At 41.7% G+C, this 26333-nt stretch overlaps 1 protein-coding gene across 1 annotated transcript; it reads right to left on the bottom strand.

Moving 5' to 3' along the window:
• LOC110534269 (dnaJ homolog subfamily A member 1) lies at positions 1–26333 on the bottom strand. The gene is made up of 9 exons (XM_021619027.3): positions 25781–26333; positions 23624–23769; positions 22675–22858; positions 22439–22543; positions 21751–21978; positions 16391–16505; positions 15490–15605; positions 6665–6765; positions 1–1150 (listed from the first exon to the last, which is right to left on the bottom strand). Exons 2-9 carry the CDS (start codon positions 23753–23755, stop codon positions 923–925), a joined length of 1209 nt encoding a protein of 402 aa, XP_021474702.3. The 5' UTR covers positions 23756–23769; positions 25781–26333; the 3' UTR covers positions 1–922.

Genomic DNA, 26333 nt, shown 5'->3' with positions numbered 1-26333 from the left:
TTTAATCATGTCAACTTGGCAGTAGAAGACTAGCCAAAAAGTTTATTTTAATCCCAAGACAATTATGACAGTCACAGCACAGATACCAGTAGCAGAACCTCTTGAGAGGTCTATGGAAAGTTTATTTAGTTTGACTAATTCCCATGAAGAATGGAGGAATTAAACAGACAACTCTTGATAGTAAAAATGGGGTAAATAACTTTTTTCATCATCAGTTGAACATAACGAAGTATACCATATTACAGCAGCTAGGATTCAATTGAATCCTACAGATGAAGAACCACAAAAAGGTCAATATGCATTATGAAATGTAGATAACATATCATTATATCATTAAAAATTAATTAAACAAAAACATTGATGTAATAATTGGCAAGTATCTTCTAAACTATGCTGATGTGGTATACAAAAACATTTATTCTAAAATGGAAATAGGCCTATGGTTCTTCGCTGTGAGGATTCAATTTGGCAACATGAATTATAGCTTCCAACTATCTTCTCTCGTGAATTTTGGACACCACAAAATCCCAAACGGTACTAACCGTGACATCAAAGCAGACAGAGGGTGCTCAAAACCTGCTAATTTACAAATCAAAACACCATAAAAATCAAACACATATATATATATATATATATTTTAAAAAAAAATGTCAGTGACAGCATCCATAGCGCTTCCAAAATCTCAGAATCTTCATTTCTGGTCATCTAAGGAACTTAACCAGAAATCCATTTCCTCCACTCAGGCACACGATCCAACTAAAAGACAGCCAAGTCACCTTGGAACGTAGATCCGGGTATCCAGCCCAAAGGACCGCTTCGGCACCACAGTGAGCATTGTATGTTAAGAGAATAAAATGTAAGATGCGGTTTGTGCACGTTTCCAGAGGGGGCTGGTTTGAGGTTGGAGTGATGTGATGGGGTCTTATGAGGTCTGGCACTGGACCCCGCCAGCAGACGGGTTGTCATCCTCTTCCATGTAATGGTATTGGCTGCGTCTTACTCTGGCCGGGTCGCAGTCCTCCAGGTCGGTGTATATGTAGAGGTCATCGTCCATGCTCTCAGGCTGCTCCGCTTCCCTCTTGGCAGGAAGGTAGTGCTCTAGCTCCTTCAGCTTGTGCTTGGGGAGGAAGTTGGCCTCGGGGAATACCACCTTAGGCAAAAAGAAAATGGGTTTAATTTCTACGTCGTAACTTTTTCTTTAAAAAATGTAATGAAATTAAGAACCAACTGAAACAGTAGAGCAACCACGTTGAGTTACACAGTGCAGACTTGTGTCAATTACATAATCACAATAAAAGTTATACTACAAAATGGCCACAAGGTTTAATAAAACAGCAGTAGTCTGCAGCAGTAGTTAGTCAAGCAATTTAATACATTTTAACTGAGGGAATGAATGACACCATTTACTTCTTAATTTTTTTTTTTTAGCTTATGGCACCTGGTATTCCCAGATGGTCTCCCATCCCAATACTAACCAGACCCTGTTTTCTCCCTGAATTAGGTCCCTTGGCTATCTCTGCAACTCCTCAATGTGATTGGGAGAAGTGAAGGTCGAGTCATGCGTCCTCCAAAATATGTCCCCCCTGGCCGCCTACTTATCACACTGTTTGCTTGACCCAAATGTCAGCCACACCAATGTGTCGGAGGAAACACCGTTTGACTGCCCGGAGTCAGCTTGCAAGCGCAAGGAGTAGGACACGATGAGCCAAGGCAAGCCCCACCGTCCAAATCCTCCCCCGGACGGCGCCGGGCCAATTGTGCGCAGTCCTGTGGGGGGGGTCGCGGGCGAATTAGGACACCATTTCCCAATATATTCACACGGCACAAAAATATGAACGCAACAATTTCAAAGATTTTACTGAGTTACATTTCATAAGGAAATCAGTCCATAGAAATATAGAATTTCACATGACTGAAAATACAAATAACTTTACTTGTATTTTTTAAAGTAGGGGCGTGGATCAGAAAACCAGTCAGTATCTGGTGTGACCACCACTTGCCGCATGACATCTCCGCATACAGTTGATCAGGCTGTGGAATGTAGTCCCACTCCTCTTCAATGGCTGTGTGAAGTTGGTGGATGTTGGCAGGAACTGGAACGCGCTGTCGTAAACGTTGATCCGGAGCATTCAAATATGCTCAATGTGTGACTTGTCCGGTGAGTATGCAGGCCATGGAAGAACGGACATTTTCAGCTTTCAGGAATTGTGTACAAATTCTTGCAACATGGGGCAATGCATTATCATGCTGAAACATGAGGTGATTGCGGCAAATTAATGGCAGGACAATGGGCCTCAGGATCTCACAGTATCTCTGTGCATTCAAATTCAAATCAAATTTTATTTGTCACATACACATGGTTAGCAGATGTTAATGCGAGTGTAGCGAAATGCTTGTGCTTCTAGTTCCGACAATGCAGTAATAACCAACAAGTAATCTAGCTAACAATTCCAAAACTACTACCTTATAGACACAAGTGTAAGGGGATAAAGAATATGCACATAAAGATATATGAATGAGTGATGGTACAGAGCGGCATAGGCAAGATGCAGTAGATGGTATCGAGTACAGTATATACATATGAGATGAGTATGTAAACAAAGTGGCTAGTGATACATGTATTACATAAAGATGCAGTAGATGATAGAGTACAGTATATACACATATGAGATGAATAATGTAGGGTATGTAAACATTATATTAGGTAGCATTGTTTAAAGTGGCTAGTGATATATTTTACATCATTTCCCATCAATTCCCATTATTAAAGTGGCTGGAGTTGAGTCAGTGTGTTGGCAGCAGCCACTCAATGTTAGTGGTGGCTGTTTAACAGTCTAATGGCCTTGAGATAGAAGCTGTTTTTCAGTCTCTCGGTCCCTGCTTTGATGCACCTGTACTGACCTCGCCTTCTGGATGATAGCGGGGTGAACAGGCAGTGGCTCAGGTGGTTGTTGTCCTTGATGATCTTTATGGCCTTCCTGTGACATTGGGTGGTGTAGGTGTCCTGGAGGGCAGGTAGTTTGCCCCCGGTGATGCGTTGTGCAGACCTCACTACCCTCTGGAGAGCCTTACGGTTGTGGGCGGAGCAGTTGCCGTACCAGGCGGTGATACAGCCCGACAGGATGCTCTCGATTGTGCATCTGTAGAAGTTTGTGAGTGCTTTTGGTGACAAGCCGAATTTCTTCAGCCTCCTGAGCGCCTTCTTCACGATGCTGTCTGTGTGGGTGGACCAATTCAGTGTGTCTGATGTGTACGCCGATGGAACTTAAAACTTACTACCCTCTCCACTACTGTTCCATCGATGTGGATAGGGGGGTGTTCCCTCTGCTGTTTCCTGAAGTCCACAATCATCTCCTTAGTTTTGTTGACGTTGAGTGTGAGGTTATTTTCCTGACACCACACTCCGAGGGCCCTCACCTCCTCCCTGTAGGCAGTCTCGTCGTTGTTGGTAATCAAGCCTACCACTGTTGTGTCGTCCGCAAACTTGATGATTGAGTTGGAGGCGTGCGTGGCCACGCAGTCGTGGGTGAACAGGGAGTACAGGAGAGGGCTCAAAACGCACCCTTGTGGGGCCCCAGTGCTGAGGATCAGCGGGGTGGAGATGCTGTTACCTACCCTCACCACCTGGGAGCGGCCCGTCAGGAAGTCCAGTACCCAGTTGCAAGGGGGGGGGGGGGGGGTCGAGACCCGGGGTCTCGAGCTTGATGACGAGCTTGGAGGGCACTATGTTGTTAAATGCCGAGCTGTAGTCGATGAACAGCATTCTCACATAGGTATTCCTCTTGTCCAGATGGGTTAGGGCAGTGTGGTTGAGATTGCATCGTCTGTGGACCTATTTGGGCGGTAAGCAAATTGGAGTGGGTCTAGGGTGTCAGGTAGGGTGGAGGTGATATGGTCCTTGACTAGTCTCTCAAAGCACTTCATGATGACGGAAGTGAGTGCTACTGGGCGGTAGTCGTTTAGCTCTGTTACCTTAGCTTTCTTGGGAACAGGAACAATGGTGGCCCTCTTGAAGCATGTGGGAACAGCAGACTGGTATAGGGATTGATTGAATATGTCCGTAAACACACCAGCCAGTGCTCTGAGGGCGCAGCTGGGGATGCCGTCTGGGCCTGCAGCCTTGCGAGGGTTAACACGTTTAAATGTTTTCCTCACGTCGGCTGCAGTGAAGGAGAGTCCACATGTTTTGGTTGCAGGCCGTGTCAGTGGCACTGTATTGTCCTCAAAGCGGGCAAAAAAGTTATTTAGTCTGCCTGGGAGCAAGACATCCTGGTCCGTGACGGGGCTGGTTTTCTTTTTGTAATCCGTGATTGACTGTAGACCCTGCCACATACCTCTTGTATCTGAGCCGTTGAATTGAGATTCTACTTTGTCTCTATACTGACGCTTAGCTTGTTTGATTGCCTTGCGGAGGGAATAGTTACACTGTTTGTATTCGGTCATGTTTCCGGTCACCTTGCCCTGATTAAAAGCAGTGGTTTGCGCTTTCAGTTTCACGCGAATGCTGCCATCAATCCACGGTTTCTGGTTTGGGAATGTTTTAATCGTTGCTATGGGAACGACATCTTCAACGCACGTTCTAATGAACTCGCTCACCGAATCAGCGTATTCGTCAATGTTGTTGATTGACGCAATACGAAACATATCCCAGTCCACGTGATGGAAGCAGTCTTGGAGTGTGGAATCAGATTGGTCGGACCAGCGTTGAACAGACCTCAGAAACTAAAACAAGAAGCTCCCGCGCTGTCTGTAGGCAGGGATCAACAAAATGGAGTCGTGGTCAGCTTTTCCGAAAGGAGAGCGGGGCAGGGCCTTATGCGTCGCGGAAGTTAGAATAGCAATGATCCAAGGTTTTTCCAGCCCTGGTTGCGCAATCGATATGCTGATACAATTTAGGGAGTCTTGTTTTCAGATTAGCCTTGTTAAAATCCCATAGCTACAATGAATGCAGCCTCTGGATAAATGGATTCCAGTTTGCAAAGAGTCAAATAAAGTTTGTTCAGAGCCATCGATGTGTCTGCTTTGGGGGTGGAATATATACGGCCGTGATTATAATCGAAGAGAATTCCCTTCGTAGATAATGCGGTCGACATTTGATTGTGAGGAATTCTAAAAATCAGGTGAACAGAAGGACTTGAGTTCCTGTATGTTGTGGCCACACCACGTCTCGTTCACCATAAAGCATACGCCCCCGCCCCTCTTCTTACCAGAAAGATGTTTGTTTGTCGGCGCGATGCGTGGAGAAACCAGCTGGCTGCACCGACTCCGATAGCGTCTCTCCAGTGAGCCATGTTTCCGTGAAGCAAAGAATATTACAGTCTCTGATGTCCCTCTGGAATGCTACCCTTGCTCGGATTTCATCACCCTTGTCAAGAGACTGGACATTTGCGAGAAGAATGCTAGGGAGTGGTGCACGATGTGCCCGTCTCCAGAGTCTGACCAGAAGACCGCTTCGTTTCCCCCTTTTACAAAGTTGTTTTTTGGGTCGCCGGCTGGGATCCATTCCGTTGTCCTGGGTGAAAGGCAGAACACAGGATCCGCTTCGCGAAAGTCATTCTTGGTCGTACTGATGGTGAGTTGACGCTGCTCTTATATTCAGTAGTTCTTCGACTGTATGTAATGAAACCTAAGATGACCTGGGGTACCAATGTAAGAAATAACACGTAAAAAAAAACAAAAAACTGCATACTTTCCTAGGAACGCGAAGCGAGGCGGCCATCTTTGTCGGCGCCGGAATTGTGAACGATAAAATGCAATTGTGTTCGTTGTACGTAGCTTACGACTTCACATCCCATAACCCTACTGCCACCACAAACCCCTTGCCCACACAACACATACACACTATCTGCCATCTGCCCGGAACAGTTGAAACCAGGATTCATCTGTGAAGAGCACATATCTCCAGCGTGCCAGTGGTGATTGAAGGTGAACATTTGCCCACTGAAGTCAGTTACGACGTCGAACTGCAGTCAGGTCAAGACCCCGGTGAGAACGACAAGCATGCAAATGAGCTTCCCCGAGATGGTTTCTGACAGTGTGTGCAGAAATTCTTCAGTTGTGCAAAACCAGTTTCATCAGCTGTCCGGGTGGCTGTTATCAGACGATCCCGCATGTGAAGAAGCCAGATGAGGTGGTCCTGGGCTGGCGTGGTTACACCTGGTCTGCGGTTGTTAGGCCAGTCAGAAGTACTGCCACACTCTACGATGACGTTGGGGGTGGCTTATGGAGAGAAAATAACTTTCAATTCTCTGGCAACAGCTTTGGTGGACATCCCTGCAGTCACCATGCCAATCTGTGGCATTGTGTTGTGACAAAACTGCATATTTTAGTGGCCTTATATTGTGCCCAGCACAAGGTGCACCTGTGTAATGATCAGGCTTCTTGATATGTCACACCTGTCAGGATGGATGGATGGATGATCATGGCAAAGGAGAAATGCTCACTAACAGGAATGTGAACACATTTGTGCACATGTGAGAATCAAGCTTTTTGTGCATTAGGAACATCTCTGGGAACTTTTATTTCAGCTCATGAAACATGGGACCAACACTTTATATGTTGTGTTTATATTTTTGTTCAGAATAAATACAAAGATAGATATTGAACTACAGTATCAAGTCCTGAATGGTGGAACACATTGAAAGATGTGTTTCACAGAACATACCGAAAAGAGGATAATGAGGCGTCCCTTTTCAAACGGCCGGCGGTGCATGGGCATCCCCTCATTCATGACACACTTCTTGTCACCAGGTTTGATCAATTCCCCTGCGAAGGTAAAAAAAATATTTTAAGAGATTTTAAACAAAAAACAGTCAGACAGACAAGATTAATATGAGATGAAAGGCGAGTTCCTAGCCAGACGTTCACAGCGATGGGGGCAGACATTTTGATCAAGAGAGACCTTTACATATTTTCTACATTCTAACACTAAATATACAAATGTGTATTTATTTTATTCTAGGCAAGTCAGTTAAGAACAAAATCTTATTTACAATGACGGCCTACAGTGACCAAATCCGGACGATGCTGAGCCAATTGCGCGCCGCCCTATAGAACTCCCCATCACGGCCGGTGGTGATACAGCCTGGATTCGAACCAGGGTGTCTTTAGGTGACGCCTCTAGCAGAGATGGTGCCTTAGACTGCTGCGCCACTCAGGCGCCCCATTTTACAGTTATAAGGAAGGAGAAATTTCATAGTTAGGCATTTTATAAATTGATTACACTATATTTAGAAACAAGTCATTTCAAGCCTCATTTCAGAGTTGTCAAAACTACGTCAAAATATTTCATATTTTCAAACTTTTATAATTTTGTTCTCTTTTGGGGCAGCAGGTAACCTAGTGGTTAGAGCGTTGGACTAGTAACTGAAAGGTTTCAAGATCGAATCCCTGAGATAACGTAAAAATCTGTCCTTCTGTCCCTGAACAAGGCAGTTAACCTACTGTTCCTAGGCAGTCATTGAAAATAAGAATGTGTTCTTAACTGACTTGCCTAGTTAAAAGGTAAAATAAAAAAGTAACTACACCTCAGCAATTTATAGCAATATTTTTTGAGTATGCAGCATTACTAGTTATTGTTTATGTCCCTCGTGATAAAAAAAATGATAAAAAAAACTTTTGCTTATATTCATGAAGAGGATGCGCGATCGACAAAGGCAAACTAATCTGCTGGCATCATGGCACCTCATCAACGTCGCTCTAATTAGTCACAGTTGAAGAAACTTGCGGACTTCTAGAAAGGCGCTGTAAGAAATGTTTCATATTTACTTTTAATTATCAGAACATTAACCATGTGTGTTCGCTTGTTTTGTACTGTAGTTTCGACCCAATGATTCATCTGACAAAGAAAAAAAAAGGAGGAAGATCAAGTAAGCAGAGTCCCGAGCATCTGCTCAAACTCCATGTGTGGGGGGCAATTTTTCACCAGGGACCAGGCCTATATTTGATGGTAAGTTTGACCATTTACAAAGCAAAAGTCACATAAAATATTGCAGCCTACCCCTGACGGACCGTTATTTGTTCCACAATAATTCCGTTGCCTCCTTTTTCAGGTATCATGGCTCGACATTTCATTGATGAAGAAATCATAAAGCGATATGCTGGACCCTATGTCACAAAGGTGTTTCTGGGTACATATTGTTTCTTTCAAGGTAGGATTATAGCAATATTGTGTTACGTTTAGGCCTATTTACATGTATATTTCTATTATTGTACTAATTTTAGCTGTTAGACTACATTTATTTTTTGACCAAACACACAATGCCGCCAGGATTTGCATTTCAAATGAGGGCATAAATTGGGTCAAAACGCCAGCAGAGTAAGTAGACCTTTAAGGTTAAATAAAAATAAAGACCTACAACACCTTCGGTAGGCCTACAGTATATCTAAAAGTATTTCTCATCTCTACATGTAGGTCTCCTGATTTAACCAGTTGCGACGAGCAAACCCGGATCCGGGATCCTATTTATAGCCTTAAGCTCATTACCATAACGCAACGTTAACTATTCATGAAAATCGCAAATGAAATGAAATAAATATGCTAGCTCTGAAGCTTAGCCTTTTGTTAACAACACTGTCATCTCAGATTTTCAAAATATGCTTTTCAACCATAGCAAAACAAGCATTTGTGTAACAGTATTGATAGCTAGCGTAGCATTTAGCGTAGCATTGAGCGGGCAACATTTTCACAAAAACAAGAAAAGCATTCAAATAAAATCATTTACCTTTGAAGAACTTCGGATGTTTTCAATAAGGAGACTCTCAGATAGCAAATGTTCAGTTTTTCCAAAAAGATTCTTTGTGTATTAGAAATCGCTCCGTTTTGTACATCACGTTTGGCTACCAAAAATTCAGTCATCAAAACGCCGAACTTTTTTCCAAATTAACTCCATAATATCGACTGAAACATGGAAAACGTTGTTTAGAATCAATCCTCAAGGTGTTTTTCACATATCTCTTCGATGATATAACATTCGTGGAAGTCTGGTTTCTCCTCTATCAAATGGAAAAATAGTTGCACCTGGCGTTTGCGCACCAATTTCGACGCAGGACACCAGGCGGGACACCTGGTAAATGTAGTCTCTTATGGTCAATCTTCCAATGATATGCCTACAAATACGTCACAATGCTGCCGACACCTTGGGGAAACGGCAGAAAGTGTAAGCTCATTCCTGTCGCATTCACAGCCATATAAGGAGACAATGGAAAACAGCGCCTCAGAAATTTTGCTCATTTCCTGTTTGAAGTTTTATCTTGGTTTCGCCTGTAGCCTCAGTTCTGGGGCACTCAGACAATATCTTTGCAGATTTGGAAACGTCAGTGTTTTCTTTCCAAAGCTGTCAATTATATGCATAGTCGAGCATCTATTCGTGACAAAATATTGCGCTTAAAACAGGAACGTTTTTCATCCAAAAATGAAATACTGCCCCCAGAGGTTCAAGAGGTTAAACCTGATCGAACTTGTTCGGCATCAACTGAAAACATTTTCCCATAACTCTGCCAAGCTGACAGGCAAAGGCCATCAAGATGTTTGGCTAGAGAAATTGACGATATGATGAATATATTTGTCTCAGCAAGGTTTTACCTGTGGTCGTGGAGCTGGGTGGAAGTGCGACTAAAATGTAGTTAATATAAACATCTGCATTTGATATAGAGGTCGACCGATTAATCGGAATGGCCGATTAATTAGGAAATCGGCAATCGGAAATCGGTATTTTTGGGCGCCGATTTCCGATTATTTTTTATATACCTTTTATTTAACTAGGCAAGTCAGTTAAGAACACATTCTTATTTTCAATGACTGCCTAGGAACTGTGGGTGAACTGCCTTGTTCAGGGGCAGAATGACAGATTTTCACCTTGTCAGCTCGGGGGTTGCTAGTCCAACGCTCTAACCATTGCACTCCACGAGCAGCCTGCCTGTTACGCGAACGCAGTAGAAGCCAAGGTAAATTGCTAGCTAGCATTAAACTTCTCATAAAAAAACAAATCAATCATAATTACTAGTTATAACTACTAATCCAGTTTAGCAGGCAATATTAACCAGGTGAAATTGTGTCATTTCTCTTGTGTTCATTGCACGCAGAATCAGGGTATATGCAACAGTTTGGGCTGCCTGGCTCATTGCGAACTAATTTGCCAGAATTTTACGTAATTATGACATAACATTGAAGGTTGTGCAAATATAACAAGAATATTTAGACTTAGGGATGCCACCAGTTAGATAAAATACCGAACGGTTCCGTATTTCACTGAAATAAACGTTTTGTTTTCGAAATGATAGTTTCCAGATTCTATCATATTAATGACCAAAGGCTCGTATTTGTGTGTTATGTTATAATCAAGTCTGATTTTATAGAGCAGTCTGAGCAGCAGCAGGCCCGTAATAATTCATTCAAACAGCACTTTCGTGCGTTTTGCCAGCAGCTCGTCACAAGCACAGCGCTGTTTATGACTTCAAGCCTATCAGCCTAATGGCTGGTGTAACCAATGTGAAATGGCTAGCTAGTTAGCTGGGTGTGCGCTAATACGGTTTCAAACGTCACTCGCTTTTAGATTTGGAGTAGTTATTCGTAGCGATGGGTAACGATGCTTCGAGTGTGGCTGTTGTCGATGTGTTCCTGGTTCGAGCCCAGGTAGGGGTGAGGCGGGGGACGGAAGCTATACTGTTACACTGGCAATGCTATAGTGCCTATAAGAACATCCAATAGTCAAAGGTATATGAAATACTAATAGTAGAGAGAGAAATAGTCCTATAAATACTATATTAACTACAACCTAAGACCTCTAAAACCTCTTAAGTCTCATGTTAAAAGGAACCACCAACTTTCATATGTTCTCATGTTCTGAGCAAGGAACTTAAATGTTAGCTTTTTTACATGGCACATATTACTTTCTTCTCCAACACTTTGTTTTTGCATTATTTAAACCAAATTGAACATGTGATTATTTATTTGAGGCTAAATTGATATTGATGTTTTATATTAAGTTAGTGTTAATTCAGTATTGTTGTAATTGTCATTATTACAAAAAAAAAAAAAAGTCTGATTAACCGGTATCGGCTATTTTGGTCCAATAAATCATAATCGGTCGACATGAGTCTTCAATATTCCCAGGTAAGAAGTTTTAGGGTGTAGTTATTATAGGACTATTTATCTCTATACCATTTGTATTTCATATACCTTTGACTATTGGATGTTCTAATAGGTACTTTAGTATTGCCAGCCTAATCTCGGGAGTTGATAGGCTTGAAGTCAAACAGCACAATGCTTGAAGCACAGCGAAGAGCTGCTGGCAAATGCACGAAAGTGCTGTTTGAATGAATGCTTATGAGCCTGCTGCTGTCTACCACCGCTCAGACTGCTCTATCAAATCATAGACTTAATTGTAATATAATAACACAGAAATGAGCCTTAGATCATTAATAAGGTAAATCCAGAAACTATCATTTCAAAAACAAAACTTTTATTCTTTCAGTGAAATACGGAACCGTTCCATATTTTATCTAACGGGTGGCATCCATAAGTCTAAATATTGCTGTTACATTGCACAACCTTCAATGTTATGTCATAATTATGAAAAATGGTCAAATTAATTACGGTCTTTGTTAGGAAGAAATGGTTCACACAGTTCGCAACGAGCCAGGCGGCGTAAACTGCTGACTATGCCCCGACTTTGCTTGCACAGAATGCAAGAAAAGTGACAATATCCCTAGTTAAAAGAAATGTTTCCAGGAAATATTAACTAAATATGCAAGTTTAAAATCATATACTTGTGATTTGATTTTAAGAAAGGCATTGATGTTTATGCTTAGGTACGCATTGGTACAACGACAGCGCTTTTTTCACGAATGTGCTTGTTAAATCACCAGTTTGGTGAAGTAGGCTGTGATTCAATGACAAATTAACAGGCGCTGTACAAAGTGATGGTTGGCAGTACAGTACTGGGCTATTTAGCTAAAGAATCCCTGTGTTGTGCGGACGGGAGACCGGTTGTAATTGTAAGTAGGCCTATTATTTTATTTTTTTACTACTATTTTATATAGGTTTAGGCTTCGAAGAAAGACTCCAATTAAGCCCTCTTGTTTGTAAAGTCAAATTAAAATGAACATTGTTGAAATGAATTGCTTGTCTGGTGTAGGTTCTCGCCATCTGTTGGTGTGTAACACTTGCATAACAAGTTAGTTGTATTTTTAGCACCAGTCACTGTTCACCTAATATTGATTGCACTGCAGTTGTCGCCAGTTTAAATTGAACCTTTATTTAACTAGGCAAGTCAGGTAAGAACAAATTCTTATTTACAATGAAGGCTTACCCCGGCAAACCCAGATGACTATGGGCCAATTGTGCGCCGCCCTGAATTCGAACCAAGGACTGTAGTAAAGCCTCTTGCACCAAGATGCAGTGCCTTAGAGAGCCAAGAACAACACACAGGTACAGTGCCTTGCGAAAGTATTCGGCCCCCTTGAACTTTGCGACCTTTTGCCACATTTCAGGCTTCAAACAAAGATATAAAACTGTATTTTTTTGTGAAGAATCAACAACAAGTGGGACACAATCATGAAGTGGAACGACATTTATTGGATATTTCAAACTTTTTGAACAAATCAAAAACTGAAAAATTGGGGGTGCAAAATTATTCAGCCCCTTTACTTTCAGTGCAGCAAACTCTCTCCAGAAGTTCAGTGAGGATCTCTGAATGATCCAATGTTGACCTAAATGACTAATGATGATAAATACAATCCACCTGTGTGTAATCAAGTCTCCGTATAAATGCACCTGCACTGTGATAGTCTCAGAGGTCCGTCAAAAGCGCAGAGAGCATCATGAAGAACAAGGAACACACCAGGCAGGTCCGAGATACTGTTGTGAAGAAGTTTAAAGCCGGATTTGGATACAAAAAGATTTCCCAAGCTTTAAACATCCCAAGGAGCACTGTGCAAGCGATAATATTGAAATGGAAGGAGTATCAGACCACTGCAAATCTACCAAGACCTGGTCGTCCCTCTAAACTTTCAGCTCATACAAGGAGAAGACTGATCAGAGATGCAGCCAAGAGGCCCATGATCACTCTGGATGAACTGCAGAGATCTACAGCTGAGGTGGGAGACTCTGTCCATAGGACAACAATCAGTTGTATATTGCACAAATCTGGCCTTTATGGAAGAGTGGCAAGAAGAAAGCCATTTCTTAAAGATATCCATAAAAAGTGTAGTTTAAAGTTTGCCACAAGCCACCTGGGAGACACACCAAACATGTGGAAGAAGGTGCTCTGGTCAGATGAAACCAAAATTGAACTTTTTGGCAACAATGCAAAACGTTATGTTTGGCGTAAAAGCAACACAGCTGAACACACCATCCCCACTGTCAAACATGGTGGTGGCAGCATCATGGTTTGGGCCTGCTTTTCTTCAGCAGGGACAGGGAAGATGGTTAAAATTGATGGGAAGATGGATGGAGCCAAATACAGGACCATTCTGGAAGAAAACCTGATGGAGTCTGCAAAAGACCTGAGACTGGGACGGAGATTTGTCTTCCAACAAGACAATGATCCAAAACATAAAGCAAAATCTACAATGGAATGGTTCAAAAATAAACATATCCAGGTGTTAGAATGGCCAAGTCAAAGTCCAGACCTGAATCCAATCGAGAATCTGTGGAAAGAACTGAAAACTGCTGTTCACAAATGCTCTCCATCCAACCTCACTGAGCTCGAGCTGTTTTGCAAGGAGGAATGGGAAAAAATGTCAGTCTCTCGATGTACAAAACTGATAGAGACATACCCCAAGCGACTTACAGCTGTAATCGCAGCAAAAGGTGGCGCTACAAAGTATTAACTTAAGGGGGCTGAATAATTTTGCACGCCCAATTTTTCAGTTTTTGATTTGTTTAAAAAAGTTTGAAATATCCAATAAATGTCGTTCCACTTCATGATTGTGTCCCACTTGTTGTTGATTCTTCACAAAAAAAATACAGTTTTATATCTTTGTTTGAAGCCTGAAATGTGGAAAAAGGTCGCAAAGTTCAAGGGGGCCGAATACTTTCGCAAGGCACTGTACCTGTGTTGTTCTTGGCTCTCTAAGGCACTGCATCTTGGTGCAAGAGGCTTTACTACAGTCCTTGGTTCGAATTCAGGGATCGCTTGTGGGCGTGCTGGCAGGATGTACTGTTTTTTTATCCTGTATATATGAATGACAAAATCAGCCTTCACTTAAATCATGTTTCTAGTCTATTGCATAGTTACAACGTGTAATCATTGATGTCCCAAGAGCGGTGTATAATTGTAATACATACATGCATGCAGACACAGCATCATTCATAGAATGGCTTTTGATACACCTGGTTTTGGATAATACTGAGAAAAATAACTTGCCAAATAACGATTTTCATGAAATAACTGACAAAAAAAAACATGTACAATTGTCTACATTAACTAACATTTCCTCTCAATTGTAAATTTTTTTGCTTGACCTGTTATGACATTCTAATTACTTAAATTAGCTTCCGCTGTATTGTTTTGTCAGCCATCTTTGCTGAAGAAAGTCACCAGGAACTGGTGGCTCGCGTCAAATTCGTCATTGGAACCACTTGATATGATTGGTCCTATAAAAACCTTGGGACCATAATGAGTGCACTAACTCCTCCTTGGTGGTCTGGAGCAATGAAGCCGTGATGCTGGGTACCTACTGCGGTGTAAGCTCGTAATTTGTGAAGGAGGAACCACTGTACTGTCAAGTGAGCAGGTTGTTAGCTAGCTAGGCAACATTAATGTTTTTTTTGTTATCAAACCAATAATTAACGACCCGGGATTAGTTTAAAATGGCCCACAACATGGTTGTGAACTCATATCAAATGCGCGCAAAATGCAGGAAAAAAAAAAAGTAGCGTTGGTAATATGGGTCATATCTTTAACCATTTGAGCTAGAGACACGCCGTTTTCTTGGCTGTAATGCTGCAAAAATGCCTGTCATTAAGTTGCGCATTTCCGGTCACTCAGAGGCTGCATGACCGCAAACTTGCACGTGCAAAGTCTACTTAGACTAGCCTGTGCTCTTGGTTATACCAGGCAATAAAATGCTCCAATGTACCAAATGTAACAGAAGAGTCAGGGTCTGTGTACCCGCTCGCTATCACCACTAACCTATATTTTTAAAACTGATGGAGGAATAGATTCACAGAAAGAGTGGACAGAGAGAAGTAGGTGATGGCTGGCTGATCACAGCTGCCACACGAGAGATGCGCATGAAAGTGAAGTGGACATTGAACATACAAGAGCCTAGTTGCTGTTGCTTAAATTTTTATGACAGGCGCCAGCAGGTTCTTTAGATTGGTAGGACCGACAAATTTGGTAGCATCATATGAAACGGTACTATGGTATAAGTATCATGACATTTAGATACCGTTACGATGGTACCAGTATACCGTGCAACACCACAATAATTGCACAATGTTGTACAAGGTTTCTGTTAAGTGAAATAATCTAGGAAGTGTACCTGGGTGGCAGGTGATGAGGAGGCTTCGGTTGTCCAGAGTTTGACAAGGCTTCTGGAAACCACACAGGGCCTCCACCAGCTGCAGCTCCATAGTCATGATCAGATTGTCCCCTTGCCTGTAGAATAGAGCACAGTCAATACCAACCGGACTGCAATCAATTGCATTTCAATTCAGGAAGTGAAAATCAAGAACTGAGAAGTGACTGGCTCTCAAATGGGGATTTTTTTGTTGCTGAAAATTCATTCAGTTCTTGAAATTGGCCAAATTTTCATTTTGCTACAAGCCTAGATATAGACCTTTTTCCAGTACACGACACACTGATGTCACACAGTAACATACAACTTTTATTACCTTTTTGGGTTCTCATACGTTTACAATGATATTTTCATTATTGCGTGAACAGTTGCTAAGATTATATTTGGTTTTGATTTTTGCTAAATAACAGTTTTTAGCTAGAATGCGAACGCTCATTGATATAGGCTGTAGCAAAAACTAGCCAAAGAGCCATTTTACTGGTTGAAATGTTTACTTATAATGCTGTTGATTTGCATTAAGCAGGACATTCATACGAGCCTTAAAACCCAATTAAAATCCAAAAGTAGTGTGAAAAGCACTCATAAGCAACATGTAAAGAGCCTTTTTTTTGCTGGCCTTCTATAACAACTCCCACCAACTTCCGTGCGTCGCCCTCAAAAGCAATGTTTGCAAACACAGAAAGGAGTCTATAGGCTAGTACAGAATACAGACCAATACAATACTGAAGAATATAAAAGGTCTCATGTGGAACTGCCAAATATGTGCACAAACACATTTGTTGGTCCAATCAGACAATGTGATATAGACATAGGGTAGAGAGGTAGGTAGTGAATAAGAACTGGCATGAGAGGTTTAATCTTTTACCTGGTGAAGACGGGATGGACTCTCTGATCCAGGACAATGATGATGTCACCAGGCTCTAGTCCTGGCTCCTGATCTCCCTCCCCGTGGAAAACTAGCTTCTGCCCATCCTTCATACCTGCAACAATTTAGGATTAATTTAACTCAACTGGCCCGAATTTAACTGCATTAAGAAAAGACTGATCAGAATTCTGGTAATGGCGTTCACACGCAACCATGCCATGGGGAACATTTAGGGCACATTCACATATCCCTAGATGATTTGGATCCTAGAGCGTTTGGTAACCAGATCCATGCTATCCTGGTCCAGAGATGTGATCCATTAGTACTAGTCGCATTAAATTTAGTTACAGAAATTATATCCAGTTCAGTTCATTTCCATTCTTGTCAAAGCATTTGTAGAATTCAAGAAACACTCCAGGGTACCAAATTCATAAACTCAAAAAAAAAAAAGAAAAGTCCCTTTTTCAGGACCAAAGATAAATTCATAAAAATCCAAATAACCTCAGATCTTCATTGTAAACGGTTTAAACACTGTTTCCCATGCTTGTTCAATGAACCATAAACAATGAACTGTGGAACGGTCGTTAAGACACTAACAGCTTACAGATGGTAGGCAATTAAGGTCACAGTTATGAAAACTTAGGACACTAAAGAGGCCTTTCTACCGACTCTGAAAAACACCAAAAGAAAGACGCCCTGTCATCTGCGTGAACGTGCCTTAAGCATGTTGCAAGGAGACATGAGGACTGCAGATGTGGCCAGGGCAATAAATTGCAATGTCCGTACTGTGAGACGCCTAAAACAGCACTACAGGGAGACAGGACAGAGAGCTGATCGTCCTTGCAGTGGCAGACCACGTGTAAGAACACCTGCACAGGATCGGTACATCAGAACATCACAACTGCGGGACAGGTACAGGATGGCAACAACAACTGCCCAAGTTTCACCAGGAACACACAATCCCTCCAGTGCTCAGACTGTCCGCAATAGGCTGAGAGAGGCTGGACTGAGGGCTTGTAGAACTGTTGTAAGGCAGGTCCTCTCCGGACAAGGACCTGCCTCACCGAACAAACCCACCGTCGCTGGACCAGACAGGACTGGCAAAAAGTGCTCTTCACTTACGAGTCGCGGTTTTGTCTCACAAGGGGTGATGGTCGGATTTGCGTTTATCGTCAAAGGAATGAGCGTTACACCGAGGCCTGTACTCTGGAGCGGGATCGATTTGGAGGTGGATGGTCCGTCATGGTCTGGGGCGGTGTGTCACAGCATCATCTGACTGCCTGCAATGACAACCAGCTCAATCTCAACACTGTGCGTTACAGGGAAGACATCCTCCTCCCTCATGTTGTACCCTTCTTGCAGGCTCATCCTGACATGACCCTCCAGCATGACAATACCACCAGCCATACTGCTCGTTCTGTGCGTGATTTCCTACAAGACAGGAATGTCAGTGTTCTGCCATGGCCAGGAAAGAGCCCGGATCTCAATCCCATTAAGCACAAAACAAACGTTTTTTAGTCACCCACGTCGGTATAACCAAGGAGGAGATGGCACGTGGGTACCAACTTCTATAAACCAATGAGGAGATGGGAGAGGCAGGACTTGCAGCGCGATCTGCGTCACAAATAGAACTGACTTCTATTTTATCCCTTGGCAACCAGATGCACCTAATTTATGAAAGTTGCCAATCGCAATATAAAGTCAAGAAGAGAAAGCCTAGAAGGAAGAGAGATGACGAAAAACGATTTGGTTGACCATTGTGTGTGGATTAATTGGTGGAGTAGAGGACCTTGTGCATTTCAGGTAAAATAACACTACAGTTTGCTTCAGTATAGGGATTTCACTATGGCTGTCCATTGGATAAATTCACAAAGGCTTTAGTAACTCAAGGTTACACCTAGTGATCTTGCTGAGTGAGCATTATTATTATTTTTTTATTAAATGGGCAATTCCACCCTTTATCAATCATCTCCAGCACAATACCAGTGTCTACATGCGAAAACAGCAGCCACAACATTTTGTAGAAAATAAAGGGGTTCTTTTTCAAAACAGATTCGCGGGGAGCAAGAAAATACCCTCCTTCTGGATAGAAACTTGTTGCAGGACACAATCCTGTCTCGGAGCTCTACAGACAATTCCGTCGACCTCATGGCTTGGTTTTTGCTCTGACATGCACTGTCAACTATGGGCCTTATATAGACAGGTGTGATCCTTTCCAAATCATGTCCAATCAATTGAATTTACCCCAGGTGGACTCCAATGAAGTTGAAGAAACATCAAGGATGATCAATGGAAACAGGATGTACCTGAGCTTAAAGTCTCATAGCAAAGATTCTGAATAGTTAGGTAAATAGTATTTTTTTCCCCCAAAATATATTAAAAATAAAGACAAATCTAAAAATGTGTATCCGCTTTGTCATTATGTGGTATTGTGTGCAGATTTAGGAAAATGTTTAATTTAGTCCATCTTAGAATAAGGCTGTAACGTAACAAAAAGTCAAGGGGTCTGAACACCTTCCGAAAGCACTGCATGCATACACAGTGGACAAAACGGTCTACATTTCCGTAACAAACTGACCAGGTGAAAATTATGATCCCTTATTGATGTCAGATGCTAAATCCACTTCAAAATCAGTGTAGATGAGGGGGATGAGACAGGTTTTTCTTATGGCTGGGGGGAGGGGGGGGCAGTATTGAGTAGCTTGGATGAATAAGGTGCCCAGAGTAAAACTGCCTGCTACTCAGGCCCAGAAGATAAGCATATTAGTAGTAGATTTGGATACAAAACACTCTGAAGTTTCTAAAACTGTTTGAATCACGTCTTTGAGTATAACAGAATTTATGTTGCAGGCGAAACCGAGGACAAACCATTCAGAATTTGTTGTTGTTGTCACTCTTTCCAAATGAGTTTATTGGGAATCGAGATTTCTAAGGGACTTGATTGCAGTTCCTACCGCTTCCACTGGATGTCACCAGTCTTGTCACTTCATGTGTACTGTTTGATAGAGGCGCATGACCAGAAAGCTAGTGTCAGTTTGTTGTCTTCCTGTATTGAACACAGATCATCCCGTCTTCAATTTTATCGATTATTTACGTAAAAAAATACCTAAAGTTGTATTGCAAAAGTAGTTTGAAATGTTTTGGCAAATTTTACAGGTAACTTGAGATATTTTGTAGTCATGTTGAGCAAGTTGGAACCGGTGTTTTTCTGGATCAAACGCACCAAATAAATGGATATTTTGGATATATATGGACGGAATTAATAGAACAAAAGGACAATTTATGGGACACATTGGAGTGCCAACAGAAGAAGCTCGTCAAAGATAAGGCATGATTTACATTTTTAATTTCTGCGTTTTGTGTCGCGCATGCAAGGTTGAAATATGTTCTCTTTTGTTTACTATGGTGCTATCCTCAGATAATAGCATCGTTTGCTTTCGCCGAAAATCCTTTATGAAATCTGACATGTTGGCTGGATTCACAACACGTGCAGCTTTAAATTTGCTATCTTGCAAATTGTGATTTCATGAAAGTTTGATTTTTATAGGAATTTATTTGAATTTGGCGCTCTGCATTTTGGCAAAGTGGGACGCTACCATCCCACATATCCCAGAAAGGTAAAAAGCGCATTTGCGGGAAAAAAGAAACTATCGTTGCACAACTGTACCTAACCATAAACAATGCCTTTCTTAAAATCAATACACAGAAGTATATATTTTTAAACCTGCATATTTAGCTAAAAGAAATCCAGGCAATATTAACCAGGTGAAATTGTGTCATTTCTCTTGCGTTCATTGCACGCAATCAGGGTATATGCAACAGTTTGGGCAGCCTGGCTCATTGCGAACTAATTTGCCAGAATATTACGTAATTATGACATAACATTGAAGGTTGTACAATGTAACAGGAATATTTCGACTTAGGGATGCCACCCGTTAGATAAAATACCGAACAGTTCCGTATTTCACTGAAATAAATGTTTTGTTTTCGAAATGATAGTTTCCAGATTTTACCATAATAATGACCAAATGGCTCATATTTCTGTGTGTTATGTTATAACTAAGTCTATGATTTGATAGAACAGTCTGAGCAATGGTAGGCAGCAGCAGGCTCGTAAGCATTCATTCAAACAGCACTTTCGTGCATTTGCCAGCAGCTCTTCGCAAGCACAGCGCTGTTTATGACTTCAAGCCTATCAGCCTAATGGCTGGTGTAACCGACGTGAAATGGCTAGCTAGTTAGCGGGGTGCGCGCTATCAGCATTTTCAAACGTCACTCGCTCTGAGACTTGGAGTAGTTATTCCCCTTGCTCTGCATGGGTAACGCTGCTTCGAGGGTGGCTGTTGTCGATGTGTTCCTGGTTTGAGCCAAGGAATGGAAAGCTATACTGGCAATACTAAAGTGTCTATAAGAACATCCAATAGTCAAAGGTATATGAAATACAAATGGTAGAGAGAAATAGCCCTATAAATACTATTAACCACAACCTCAAACCTCTTAACTTGGAATATTGAAGTCTCATGTTAAAAGGAACCACCAACTTTCATATGTTCTCATGTTCTGAGCAAGGAACTCAAACGCTAGTTTTTTTACAAGGCACATGTTGCACTTTTACTTCTCCAACACTTTGTTTTTGCATTATTTAAACCAAATTGAACATGTTTTATTATTTATTTGAGGCTAAATTACATTATATTAAGTTCAAATAAGTTAATTCAATAGTGTTGTAATTGTCATTATTACAAATAAATAAAAAAAATGCAGCTTTTTTGGGTCCTCCAATAATCGGTATCGACGTTGAAAAATCATAATCGGTCGACCTCTAGATCCAACTAATCAAGATTTTGACTACATGAATCAGATGTATTAGCTGTGTAACTCTCCAGGACCAGAAGTGAAGAAAATGTAGGTTACATCACATAACAGACATCCAAAAATCTGGTTAAATGGACAAACATCTAAAACCTCCTACATCCTCAAAATGGAGAAAGAAAATCTTCACACTTTTACCTGTTAAATTGGCAGTCACTCGGCTAGCATTCCCATCCACAGGCAGCTTGGTCTGTCAGGTAACGGTGTCAACAGGGCCCAAGGCCATCCCGTGTCAACATGCTTAACCCACCCCCAACCCCCCCACGTCGCTACACAAACATAGTGAACAATTTAGGCAGAGTCTATGCTCTTGACAATTTGTACTCCACACAAATCAAAGGAGTCAAAGAACTGTTGGACGTTAGAGCAAAAAAAAAAAAATTCAGGGTAGAACATTTTAATTTATTGTATATATTAACTATAATATGTTTGTCAATTGTGAGCTGTGGAAAGACTTAAATTGATGGACAACTAATCAACCACCTCACCTTTGCCAATGTGGACCTCCAGGATCTTTTTCTGCCGCAGAATCTTCCGTCCACTGCAGGCCTTGCAGCGGTCCTTGTGGCTGATGCGCTGGCCCTGGCCCTGGCAACCCCCGCACACGGTGGACACCTGCTGCACCATGCCCGGCCCCAGCTGGTGGAGGCGCACCTGCATGCCCGTGCCGTGACAGGACATGCACATCTCCACCGCACCCTTCCTTCCCCCGCGACCTACCCCAAACCATAGCCATGTCAGTCCACATCACCCCAGTCATTTGCAGCAGTAACTCATTACATCACTGTTAAACAGAACCACTAGTCAACAGATAGCGATTCTGTGGATTAATGATGCGCTGTATAAATGTACTTGGAGTAAGAAAGAACATCTATGTATGCATTTTATAGTCAGAGCAACAAAAATGGAACCAAATAATACAGTTTGGGCATTGTACGATGATAATCTTAAAAATGTTTTACCCTAGCCGAGGCATTTACCTCTAACAGTTAATTTTTCATAATGTAATAACGTAAAATTTTTTAAAATGACATCAATCCATGCATGAACACACAGGGCTATTCAACCTGATGACTTTAGGGTTACCACACTGGTCATTTTCATCCATCCCTTTTAATAAGGGACTGATCAAGACCAATGTTAACCAACAATGTAACATGTGTAGTAACGTAGCACCTTCACATCGCTCGCAAATAACATTCTTCTGGACAGCAAGTTTCCTCGTGGCGCCATTGAAGAGGTCTTCCAAAGAGACTGTGAGCTGATGAACCACATTCTTTCCTAGGTTGAGAGCACATTGGGGCAAAGCATTAGCTTTAGAGAAGTTAAGAAGAACCACAGAAAACAAAGGCCAGAATTTGAAGTCTTCTGTGGAAAGTAATATTTGTCTCTGTACTTCATTTGGTTTTTACCTCTTCTCTCCCGGTGCAGTCGGCCACCTCCTCCAAAGAACATGTCAAAGATGTCCATGGGGGATCCAAAACCTCCGCCACCTCCGCTGCCCCCTCCTTTTATTGCCTTCTCCCCTCCCCGGTCGTACACCTCTCTCTTCTGGGAGTCTGACAGCACCTCATATGCCTGAGATATCTGCTTAAACTGGGAAGAAAAAAACTGAATGAAAGGGGGATACCTAGTCAGTTGTACAACTGAAATGTCTTCCGCATTTAACCCAACACCTATGAATCAGAGAGGAGCGGGGGGCTGCCTTAATCGACATCCACGTCTTCGGCGGCCGGGGAACAGTGGGTTAACTGCCTTGCTCAGGTGCAGAACGACAGATTTTTACCTTGTCAGCTCTGGGATTCAATCAAGCAACCTTTCGGTTACTGGCCCAAACACGATCAATTCTCAGAGTGCAAACTACTAATAGAAATCTCAACTAGTACTCAAAAATATTAAACTTACTAGAATTTTCTGACAACTGTAAAAACATTATATGTATTTTCCATATTCATCTCTTAAAAATAACCTGGCATCAATGTGCTGGATTAGCATACACCGCTCCCGCTCTGAACTTGCCTCTGACTGGGCTTGAACCAGAGTCCTCTACCTTGCCAACACACGTGACCACCCGCTCGATAATGTGAAAAAAACTTTTGAGCTATACAATAGGAACCAATTGTATAGATCCATCTACGAAATGTCAAGCTAGCTGTGGAGTGAGCTTACTGTACCTCTTAACTCTACTACACTGGCATGAATAACGTATCTCCACTCAACCACTAGTCATAAATCAGAACCTATTCATAGGAGTTTTACGTTGTTTATAACATACACAGCTCACAAAGATAAAGGTGGTACGACAAAAATAAACTCTGACCATCATGGACGCAAAGTGGTTTCCTGAATACTTCCACTCACTTTCTCCCCCTCCGTAGGGTTCTTGTCAGGGTGGTATTTCAAGGCCAGCTTACGATAAGCCTTTTTCAGCTCATCTGGTGTGGCATTGGGCTTAACACCCAACATATCATAAAAGCCGGTTTCCTTCACCATTGTTGTTGATTAGTCTGCAGAAGAAAAAAAAATTTCACACAAGTGTCAGTTTCTCTTCCTGTATGACATATAGTGCTGAGCGATGTGCTTTGAGGTTGGTTCAGAAATAGATTATAAAAATGTTGATTGATTTTTTTTTGGGGGGGGGGGCTATGCAGTCTTACAAAATCATTATCTTAGTAGTTCTTCAAAGTAAATATGGCATACTTTACGACTGCTGAACACCAACTATCAAATCTTAGATTGTGTATTTTCATGTAGATAGCACACGAAGCAACTAGGCGTTCAATGGATTATGTTCAGTGCAGTTAATGTAGAATATTGGCCTGTTGGGAAGAGTTCGGGCTTGATCTTATCTAAAAGAAACTGAGCATTGCACTCAGAAAAAAAAAAAAATCTAATAATTTAACCGAAGTTGGCCAATTAGTTAATCGCTCAGCACTAATGACATTCTATTTGCATTTGAAACCACTTTTGGTATGACAAGTTCCCCACCACTGCAACTTCATGATAGAAATATCCCAATCAGATAGCATTAGAAACAAAGTTGGTGAATAGCAACATTTATTTTCAACATGAGGGGTTAGCGCTTAACATCTGAGTTTCTGAACCCAGAAGCTCAACAGCGTGAGACTTCTGTGAGCGCATGCTTAACAGACCAGAGGGGTGTCCTACTACAAAGCAAGCTAGATCTACTCAGGGTAACTACAGAAAATCAGCTTCAGACAGCTTCACATTCCAGATCAGGCTTCTTCCATCATACAACAGTATTTATTGCTTGGCCAAATGCCACCAACTCTAGCAGGCTTGTAAATGTACATGTCTAGTCAAACGCCATGCCACAAAAATAAGAGAAATTCTCTTGCAAATTCGGCAGGCTATGGTGTGAAATAGAAGTGTCATCTTTCTTATCCTTAATTCCGATTTACGTGCACAACAAGTATCTTCCCCCCCACTCCTATCGATAAAATAATTGTTTTGTCAAAACAAAAGTATTTCTGTGCGTGAATTTTAAAATGCATTCTGTCACTAATAAATGTGCAATGTGATATTATCACTACTCTTTAACAAACATTTGCTTTCTCCATAGTTTTCAGCTGTCAGCTTCGCCCACGACGAGTTTATGTGAACTACAATCCAGACGCTGTGTTTTAGCATCAATATTCATCGCTTGGGATACGGCTTTCAAAACACATGCTCTTCTTTCATCAGCAAGAAATCATCTTTAAATAAAGAGAGATACTTACTGTAGTAGTTTTGCACAGAGCCCAATATTGGACTAAATTATGTTAGGTTTAAAGGGCTCTGGAAGCCAAAACAACCAAATAAACGTGAATCGATTCTCAATTGCGGTACGGTTATAGAAATATAAATCCCTGTACTCTCATATCAATTTCAAATGTTAAATACACAATTACTGTATACTGTTTTAACCGGGTTTAACAGTTGCAGAGGATAGTATTTTTCAGTGACACATGTGGCGTTTGTCTTCCGTTTACACACAGGTAAACGTTAGGTGTTCACTCAGACGCAGATAGCTAACATTAATTAGCACAGAACGTTAGTCTACTGTCTGTAAAGAAGCGCTGTAACATGGGCTTATGGGAACTCTATAAAATGGTGTGTATCAATTTAACATTAATGTTTTACTATTAGCGTTATTTCTCTATGAAATATAAAGTCATGGTTCCACGTTAACGTTACGGTCTTTGCCAATACTAGAAGCGCTAGCTAGCGTCGAACGTTAGCCACGTCATTAACGCTGGCTAGCTAACGTTACATTATTACTAACAAAACAAACGAGACCCATCTAGCTAATTTCCCGTATCCAACATGATAACGTTAAGTTAGCTAGCCAGCTAGGTAACTTACCTTGGTTTGGTAGCTAGCTAGGCTAACGTTAGCTGGCCAGCTATCCACGACCTAGCTAACTGATAGTAGCTTAGCTAGTAGTTTATTACTATACCAATTAGGAACAATATTTTTTTTGCAGAATGAAAACACCATTAAATTGTGGTTAGCTACCTGTTACAATAGACGGCCGTTGAGAGAAAGGACCTTGTTTAACTTATAACACCCCCGTCCTGGCGATGAACTTCCAGAACCTTCTACTACTTGCACCGCCTACTTTAATGGTGCTTTCAAGACAACTCGGAAAAAACGAGGTCAAACCATGACGTCGGTGATTTTCAGGTCGGAAAGTCGGGGGCTATAGAAAGATGCCCGAGTTTCCGACTTGGGATTCCGAGTTTGATGGACTTTCAAATATTTTTTTAGTCGGAACGCGATTTTTTTCTCCAGAGAACGCACTGAAGTCAGAGATTTCCCAATTCAGAATTCCGAGTTGTTTTGAACGTGGCATTATTGACAGTGGCATGCATTCATGGTTGCCAAGGGAAGCCGGCCTCCCCCCAAAATGACCAAGAAAAAAATATACAATTATTTATCTTTTGTCTCTCTGGGTTTCATAATTTTCCTTGCATTCACAAGAGCCCCTCTGTATGTGTAGGCCATCTATCTGATGCTGTCTGGGCCAAAATACTATGACATTGTTGCCACCCCTAGCATTGAATGTAAC

This window comes from Oncorhynchus mykiss, chromosome 10, assembly GCF_057628025.1.
Source record: "Oncorhynchus mykiss isolate SJ-2025 chromosome 10, ASM5762802v1, whole genome shotgun sequence".
NCBI lineage: Eukaryota > Metazoa > Chordata > Actinopteri > Salmoniformes > Salmonidae > Oncorhynchus > Oncorhynchus mykiss.
Note: the sequence above shows the minus strand (reverse complement) of the source record. Positions and strands in the feature narration are given on the sequence as shown.